Below are 9,662 nucleotides of genomic sequence, written 5' to 3' on the forward strand. Positions count from 1 at the left end.
ATCCGCCTGCCTCCGCCTCCCAAGTGCTAGGATTAAAGGCGTGCGCCACCACCGCCCGGCTCAGATATCATTATTATTGGTGATTTGTTGATCATTCTAAAATATATACAAATATTGTGATTCTGTAGTTGATAGTCTTGAATGAAGGCAACAGAATGGGAATTGCTGAGTTTGAAACTGGCTAGGTGGGCAGCAAATTTCTACCAAACAAACAAACAAACAAACAAACAAACAAACAAAAAAAAACCAGAGACAGGAAGATGCATGGGGGAGGTCAGGAGTCAGCCACTAGCAATGCAAATATGAGGAAGATTAGGAAATACAGCAGAGTTTAGGAAAGATTTGAGTTCCAAATTCAAAGGTGACTTTGTCCTCACAACAAATGAGACCCCTCTCAGGTTTATCAGGAGAATGACATGGCTTGGAGAAAGGGACTCTGATATCAGGGGTAAATTAAAGGTTAGTGTGTGTGTGTGTGTGTGTGTGTGTGTGTGTGTCCTAGATTGTCTTAACAAAGACAATGAATTAGAGGCATTTAATCCTCCAAATTTTCACATATTTTACAATTTTATTATCAATTTTTGGTAACAGTTGTTGGAGTTGCCTCAAGTAAACATGTAGAAATTTTAAGTTTAAGTATGCCAATCCTAGACCAGTTGTTTTTTTTCTTTAGGTAGGGTAGGATAATAGTACACATTTGAACCTCAGCAATTTTGAATTAAAAATTGGAATTAGAATTTTGAAAATATGTCCAGCCCATATCTGTGAAGTAGAGAAACTCAATGGGCTGCATGCATAACATCTGCGTCAAGCTTCTGGGAGGGGTGGAGCAAGGTTAATGCATTTCAAGAAGTGGAGAAGAGGATAAATGCTCTTCAGGTCAGAACTATGTTATTATAAATTACATCCCATGTCATGAAGCCATCTCTTTATTCACGGGCCTAACTCATCGGAATTCATTTCCAAGAAAAATTTCAATGGAACTTATTTTTATTTTCTATATTAAATTTTGAGTTCTAAAATGGAATGCCTTACAATAAATTGTAGGATGTCAAATGCCATAAACAGTACAGAGCGAGAAGACAGGTGGTCTGTGTGAGCATCATAGTACTCAATCCAGTAAATGTATTTTCCCCAACACCATGACACCGTTCCGAAAACTTCAGAGGTTAACAGGTTTTCTGTTTTCACAGTGTGTCCAAGCACGCTCCCACCAGCCCCAGGTGAGTACGCCTGACTCCAGAGTAGTTCTGTACTGATTGTTCTTCTTGTACGATAGGTATCTGAAGTCACTCTAGTACATGACAGGTCACAGAATGTTTCAGAATAAACCAAGTGCATGAAACTTGCTTTCACTCATCAAACAATATACAATAGTTATTTTCTTGTCCACAAACAAATGCAGCCACACAATACATGTCAGTTCTGCCAGCTCTTTCATGAAATTATCTATCTTGATCAAAGGTAGTTAATGGTACTGCTCTCATAACAGTGATCATTTAACAAACTACATAATATAACTTTTGGAATGTTGTTCTGGGTGAAAATTGCAGGTATGCCTGAGTGTAATAACTTCTGAGAACTTTATTGAATTTCCACTACTTTTAAGATAATATAATATATTTTGCAGGGAGCAATCAGTAAGGAAATAGTTTTCACTTTATTTAGTGGGAAAGGAAAAATTTTAAAAATACAGTTTACATATATGGCAGACAATAAAGGTCACAATAAGAAGTAAATATACATTCAGTGAAGAATATAGAAGTGGAATTTTATGGCAGTAAGTAGACTATTACAGAGTTAATAAATTAGAGGGCTGAGCTGAGTAAGGAAGTAGCCTTAATATGGGAGACTTGGAAACCAAAATGAAGTATTTATTTTATAAGATGACTAGCATTTAAAATAAAAAACAATTAGATCATTAGGTATTAGGATTGCTATAGCTGTGGTGTAAAGAACTGATCGGGCCAGAAACGAATCTCAGCAATTGTGTTGCTGACCAGACGATGATGACGTGGAATAGCTAAGAGTCAAGAAAGGAAAGATTTAAAGTGAGGGCAAGAGAAGAGGAGCTGTAGGTACTTTGGATGACAAACTACAGTTACTGAGCAGGGCTCCTAAGAACAATTTAATCTACAAGAGAAGTCTGTGCCCAAGGCAAGAGATCACAGTCTGTTTTGTCCATTTATGTTGGAGGTTCTTGCAGTTCTGTATTCATAGAAAGAGCAGTGTCCTTGTTCATGAATGTCAATGGTCTCAAATGCCTTAGAAGTCTGACTTCTAACAATTTTCTTCAGTGTTGTACATCATGGAGAAAAAGTTCTATTGAAAGATTAGAGACAAAGTGAGAAGAGTAAGAAGAGCTTTTAGTGTGGACAGAGTTTTCTGAAAGTTAAATTTAAAGAAAAAATAACATTTTTTTTCATGTGAAAGTTAATGCCATCTATGACAAGGAATTCAAATGATTGATTAAGGAAATTTGGATCTGTGGATTTGGTAGTGATATCTTGATACTTACTGGATTGCAGAGACAAGAAGCAGTTTGTATGATAGTGAGCTGGATAGTGTACACACACACACACACACACACACACACACACACACACACACTTAAAGAAAACATTTTGCTGGGAGCAGGTAGGTGTGATTTATTCGACTATGGACCCAATATCTCCATAAGTATGCCTTTGAAATCCCATTGTCAATCACAGTAGGGGCCCCCTGCTGGCTATCTATAAATAGCAAGTGATTGTAATTTACAAACTTTAATTAGCATTTATCACTTTATGTTAACAGTGTGTCACGGTCCACTGGGAGAAGAGAAATCTGTAAGCAGACAGTTCTGTTCTATCTTAATCTAAATTACCTTTCTGGTTCTTTGTGAAGAGTCTAAACATGGTTTATATCTGCAGCCTGGAGACATATGGATATCAAATTGCCATCAGTGTACCTGTACTGAAGCACAGACCATAGATTGCAAACCTAAAGAGTGTCCTTCTCCACCCACATGCAAAGCTGGAGAGAAGCTAGTGACTTTCAAATCGAATGATTCCTGCTGTGCGATTGGCCACTGTGGTATGTGTCTGTAACACATCAGATGAACTAAATCTTTACATTGTGTGCCCATTTAGATATTCAAGGGGTTTGTTTGAGCTAATATGTCACACATGACATTAAATAAAACAGAATTGGTACTTTTTACAACTTATAATTGTAATAAAGAAAAACCTGAATCAAGAGATATTAACAGCATCAATAGGTTCAAGGGCAACAGTGCTATTCTAAGAAAAGCATAATTGGTTCATAAGTATGATCTCATCTACAATTACTCCTTCATAAATAATAAAGAAGCATATTATATTTGTTTTTCAGAACCAAGAACATGTTTATTTAACAATACTGATTATGCGGTAAGGCTTTTCATCTCTATTTTATTTATGCAATCATAGGAATAGATGCAATGCTAAGCCACACCAGGTTTTTTTTTTTTTAAAGGGTTTTAAAAACACTTTGTTAATGTCCAAGGATAAGTTTTTCTTTGTCCACACGATTTACATAAAACGCCTCGCATAAAAAGCCGCTCAACATGCTCCTTCCAAAAGAGGTGGTGCTCTAGATCATTAAACCAGCCAACAGTCAATCTCTGAACAGAATTTCCCCAGGGTCGTGCCAGATGGAGAAGACATACTGCTCAACACTCAAATCAATGAACAGAGTTCAAGTGTAATTACAACTAGAAAGATCAGATGGCCAAACTGCCAGAAATCAAACAAGAAATCTCAAGGGCTCCACCCATGAAGGGGCTTACCCTATTTTGGGCTGGGACTGGGCCACTGAGCTCACAGTTAGGGCAAGGCTTAACTTTCCAGGATGTCAGATGATCCTCAAACTGATACAAACACTCTCTCAGCTGGTGTTGCTACATACTTAGAACTCAAACTAAAATAGATGAAGCATGCTAAGAAACACCCAGGGGGAGGGGAGTGGGGGGATTTTTTACTTGCACAAATCAATTGCTTCAATCAAATTTCATCGGATCTTTGCAACATGCCAAGTCCAAAATTGGTGTGACTTTGGAAACCACAAAACACAAAGGGTAAAGTCAACACAGGAAATCCCAATAATTTGCATGCAAAGGAGGTGAAATTGTAAAATTTCAGTTTATTGGGAACTTTATCTTATGGCCCAAGGCCCAAAATCAGAGGTTCTCCACCTGTGAGTTGCAACCCTCTTGGGGATAAAATGACCCTTTCACAGTGGATGCATGTCAGATATCCTACACATCAGATATTTACATTGTGATCCATAACAGTAGCAAAGTTACAGTTATGAAGTAACAATGAAAATAATTTTAAATTTGGGAGGTTTCCAAAACATGAGGAACTGTATAAAAGGGTTGCAGCATTAGGAAGGTTAAGAGCCACTGGTCTAAATTAAATCCTATTTCTCAGACTGTACTTTGAAAGTTGGACAGAAATTAATTACAGAACAGTCAAAAGAGCTTTGCCAAACATCGAAGTAAGCCATCTTGGGAGTATTGATATTAGCTCTACTTTAAAGATTTACTTATTTTCACTTATTGGTACGAGTATTTTGTCTGTATCTATGCATGAGTACCATGTGAGTTCCTGATGCCCTCAAAGGACAGAAGAGGGAACTGGATTTCCTGGAACTGAGGTATATGTAGATGGTGAGCCTCTGTGTAGGTATTGGGAACCCAACCCTAGTCCTCAGAAGAGCAGCAAGTATTCTTAACCATGGAGCCATCTCTGCAGCCCGTTAGTCCTCATTTAAAATTTTGTCTATTATTAGTGTATGAGCATGTACCATGGCATATATGTGATGGCCACGGTATCTTTTAAGCATCAGTTCTCTCTTCCTTCAGTGGATTGCTAGGATACAACTCAAGTTATCCATCCATCTTGCACCAAGTGCTTTACATACTAAGACATCTTGGGGACCCATGAATCTCAATCAATAAACTTCTGTGTCATTTTTTCCCACTTAGATATCATATTTTTCTTAAAGGATAGAGCACAAGAATTGGTGAACTTCTTCCTTACCATAAAACATCCTTTCTTGAAGAATTTTCTTATACATATAGCTATGACTAGCATGAATTTTATATTGAAGATTGAGAATCTTGATGCTCCCAATGGAGAATTTTGATTTATTCACTGAAAATTGAAGATACACAAACCACTTTTCTTTAACTGTTTACTTGACCACTAAAAGTGTCACTTTACAAATACTAGAATCAGAAATTTCACTCTTTCTTTCTTTCTTTCTTTCTTTCTTGCTTGCTTGCTTGCTTGCTTTCTTTCTTTCTTTCTTTCTTTCAACAGTTTTTAACTGGTAAGTTAAATTATATCTCAAGGCAACTAACTTCTCTTCCCCACACCTGCTTAACTTGCAGATTGGTTCATCCTTTGATGACCCTAGCAACCCATGTCTCTCCTACACCTGCAACACCACGGGCTTGGTGGCTGTGGTTCAAGACTGTCCAAAGCAAACATGGTGCGCAGAAGTAAGTCATGGTCTAAATGTGTGAGGCCACCTCTCAAGCTCAACTAAGACTCTCTTCTCCCTCCTGCTTCTTGGGAAAAGTTGGCTGTTGGCCAAGAGATACAAGTTTGTGGTTAATTTCATGGATAGTTATATAAATCCATGTATCAGGAGACATGTGATTCCAGAAATGACAGCTTTTGTTGAGTATATTCTTCAAACCAAAACAGGCTTTTATTTTTCCAGCTCTGTAAAACTTAGCTTAATGCTATTTTAAAAGTAGGTTATTACAAAAAATGAGCTATTTTTGTATTTATTTTAATTTTGTGTATGAGTGGTTATCTGTGCATGTGAATGTACACCATGTGCATGCTTTATACTATCAGAGATTAGAAGAAATGGAATGTGAATGGTAAATTTTGGAGCCACCATGTAGATTCTGGAAAATAAATCTGGGTCCTCTGCAAGAACAAAAAAAATTTCTGTCTCTGTCTCTGTCTGTCTGTATCTCTGTATAAATTCAAATATGTAAATACATATTTACATATTTATGAATATAATTTATATATGTACATACATAGTAATAATAATTAAAGAATAAGAGGTTATGAATATAAAAGGGCCCAGGGATCATATCATGAAGAGTACTTGATAATGTAATTAGATTTTAATTAAAATTTAAACTTATTGAAAATAACAATAAATAATAATGAAAATTATTTATTATTATTATTATTATTATTATTATTATTATTATTATTATATTATGCAACAAGCACTCTGGAACTATTGATTGAAATTCCCCTTCACTATTTTATGAACAAAAGTGAAAAACACATTTTTTTTCAATAATCTCATAGAAGATTAGCTCCTTCCTATAAAAATTCAAATTCTCAAAAATGACATGTATCTGTACTATTTATTTAGAAATGATGGATGCCACAACCATCATTTCTCTGCCTCCATATTTTAGTTTCTATTACTGGGGTGAATACCAGAATCAGAAGGAATTTGGAGAGGAATCAGCTTATTTATCTTAACACTGTCAGGTCACACTCCATCACTAGAGAAGTCAGGGCAGGAGGAGCTCAAAGTAGGAATCTGAAGGCAGGAGTTGAGGCAGAGGCCATGGAAGGTTTCTGCTTAATGGCTTTCTTTCCATGTCTTCCCCAGGCTGCTTTCTTATACATCCCAGAACCTCCAGCCCAGGGTGACACTGCCTACAGTCAGTTGGGTCCTCCTATATTAATCATTAATCAAGAAAAATGCCCACGAGCTTTCCTACAGGCCAATCTAGTTGGGACATTTTTAAAAATGAAGTTCCCTCTCCTCAAATGGTTATAGCTTGTGTCAACACATACAATATATGTTGTTTTTAAATGAACTAATGTTTAATATTAAGTTACAACTGTTCCTTCTGAATCTGTAATTTATAACATAGCTTAAACAATCATCTTAGAATTCTAATTCTCTATTTCAATCGTTTATTTGGCTCTCACCTTAGGAGTTAGGAAGGTTTGAATTTGAAACAAAGTTAGTGCAGATCTTGAGTATAAGAAGCCAATGACATCTGGTATTGTGTTACAGAATTTTTCCTTTGAAGAAAGTGAAGCATGATTTGTTTTCTCTCATATTTGCATATTCTATCTTTTCTTCCTATCATTTCGAAGTTTCAGTGTTTATTACCAAGTTCAACTCCTTCTGCACTTGCTTAGCTCTAAAACTGATGCCAGCATGCTTATCTCTCTTCATTTCCCCTTCCTGTTGCTACTTTAGTTTATTAAGAAATGTCATATTTCACTCAGTATTAAATATTTCAATCTTTTGTTCCTGCAGGGAGAGAGAGTCTATGATTCAAATAAATGTTGCTATAAATGTAAGTTAACTTCTGTATATAGAAAATATCTAAATGGTTGAGAATGTTTAAGACAGAGTGGCAGATCTTTAATAGAAGGTTTACCCCATGTGTTAAAGTACAGAAAGCTAGGCCATAATGTAAGCTGCCAACCGATATGCTTGCAAAAGGTGTTACAGTTTTTTATTGTCAGTAGATTGTAAAAAATAATGACCAGTTATATTTACTAGGGGATATTTTTTATTCCTGTGTAAAAAACAATAGACTTCTTTTCTATCCTAACACCAGCAATCTGTGTTATAAATCTGTATTTGAACACAAGATTATGTAACCTACAATAAGAAGATGCTTGTTAGCAATGTCTCATCTTCCTCTCTCTGCTCTGACTGCTCTGGCCCCCTCTCTCTTCACTAGACCTGTCACCTCTTTCCCCATCCCTGTCATGTTATCATAGCAACAATCAACAGTATCTATCCCAGTATTAGCCAGGTGCCCTTCACAGTGGGGAGCTAAGACAGACAGCTGCCTTCATAGCATGGGGAAGTAGCTGATACACCCTTACTCTTTGGTTAAGATAAAGGACTCCTAATGATTGTCAAAATGTTGAATCTCCATTCTTTGTTTGGTTTGCTCTTTGCTTTAGGTAAGAATGACTGCAGGACTACCCCTGTGAACGTGACCATTAAGTACAATGGTTGTAGGAAGAGGCTCGAGATGGCAAGATGTGTAGGGGAGTGCAAAAGGACTGTCAAGTGAGTTACCCCGTGAATGTGTACCATGCATTACCTCAGCTTGTCATGCATGAACTGCCTGATTAGGACACCATGAAAAAAATATTCAAAGCCCTAAGATCCAAAGGCTAGAAGTAATCACTTTAGCCATAAGTTATTCTGAGGTCATCTTCTAAAGAAGCTTTATCCTGCTGTGACAATAAAGGGTACTTACGCAAGGAACAGCATTACTCAAATCATTTTAAAGCTGAATTTTAGAATGGCATTATATGCCTTTTAATATAAAACTTTACATATTGATTAATTTAGTGAGAATAATTATAAATTGGTATTGATTTAAAAATCCTCTATTTACTTTTTTGTACCCTAATGCTCCCATTATGCAGCTACAACTCTTCTCATTTTTGTCTCAAGTACCGGTTGTCATTGATCTACATCAGAATTTTTTGTAGTTGGAAGGGATACAAGATCTAGAAAAAGAACACAGTAAAAGCTATTAAACCATTTAGGGAAGCCGTTAGAATGCAAGCATTGATGTCAAGATGTACAATGTTTGCAAATATCCTGAAGCATTTCTTACTGAATTCCTTTCTTTTAGGTACAATTATGAGACCTTTCAATTGGAGAATTCCTGCCTTTGCTGCCGTGAGGAGAACTATGAGTTCAGGGACATTGCACTTGACTGTTCCGATGGCAGCACCATCCCTTACAGATACAGGCACACTACCACCTGCTCATGTCTGGACCAGTGTCAACAGTCTAAAGGCAGTTAATGCCTGCATTGGTAGTCCGGTTGCTCTTATTTTAGAAGGATCGAAAAATATCATTAAATAATGAGAATGGATACGTATGAGTATGTCTTATTCAAAAGGCAAGGTTTACAATGAGGCGTTAATGTTATTCTGTTATTGATGATGGCTGGAAAATAAATGCAATGGTGCAAGGACTTGGTGAAGATGTGGATTTGTTGACACAGTGCAAATTCTGCAAGTAACAGAGAACACCAGCCAGCCAGGGCTCTCAGTGTCCTCCAGCCAGTTCTCTACTTCATCCCCTCTCTCCTCTTGCTACTTAGTGACAATGTACCCTCCCTTCCTATCCATGTCCCTGTCCCAGCTGCATGACCATTCTCCCTGTGCCATATCACCCTCTCCTGGGACACTGTGACTTTGTAATAGTTCCCAAGAGTTTCATGTCATTTCTACTCTTGCTTCCCTGTGCATTTTTCTAGCTATACCCACACTATTTTAAATCCATAATTGGCTCTTTGTGATCAGTTTCATTTTGTGGACTCCAACTTTTGCAACTGCATCCTATTCCTCCTTTTATTCTATTCAAATTTGGATACATTGTATCAACATAGGCATGCACAACAAGGGGTGTCTATCTTATTCCAAGCACCTTGACACCAATTTTAGAGGTTATGGGTCATTATCTCTAAATTGCTAAAGTTAAATTATAGGAAACTGAAATAAACTCAGCAGATAAGAAAGTTCATTTCTGGGGGCTGGTGAGATGGCTCAGCTGGTAAGAGCACTGATTGCTCTTCTAAAGGTCATGAGTTCAAATCC

General features: G+C 36.9%; 1 protein-coding gene across 1 annotated transcript in view; it reads left to right on the top strand.

The window, feature by feature from the left end:
- The window catches only part of Muc19 (mucin 19, oligomeric), a 77,364-nt gene extending 68,431 nt beyond the window's left edge, over positions 1–8,933 (top strand). The window contains 8 exon segments of the mRNA XM_031359571.1: positions 1,194–1,223; positions 2,797–2,828; positions 2,913–3,075; positions 3,373–3,410; positions 5,417–5,527; positions 7,342–7,381; positions 8,004–8,112; positions 8,690–8,933. Coding sequence (XP_031215431.1) covers positions 1,194–1,223; positions 2,797–2,828; positions 2,913–3,075; positions 3,373–3,410; positions 5,417–5,527; positions 7,342–7,381; positions 8,004–8,112; positions 8,690–8,864 — 698 coding nt within the window. The 3' untranslated portion in view covers positions 8,865–8,933.
- Positions 8,934–9,662: the final 729 nt, after the last annotated feature.

This window comes from Mastomys coucha, unplaced genomic scaffold (assembly GCF_008632895.1).
Source record: "Mastomys coucha isolate ucsf_1 unplaced genomic scaffold, UCSF_Mcou_1 pScaffold11, whole genome shotgun sequence".
Taxonomy (NCBI): domain Eukaryota; kingdom Metazoa; phylum Chordata; class Mammalia; order Rodentia; family Muridae; genus Mastomys; species Mastomys coucha.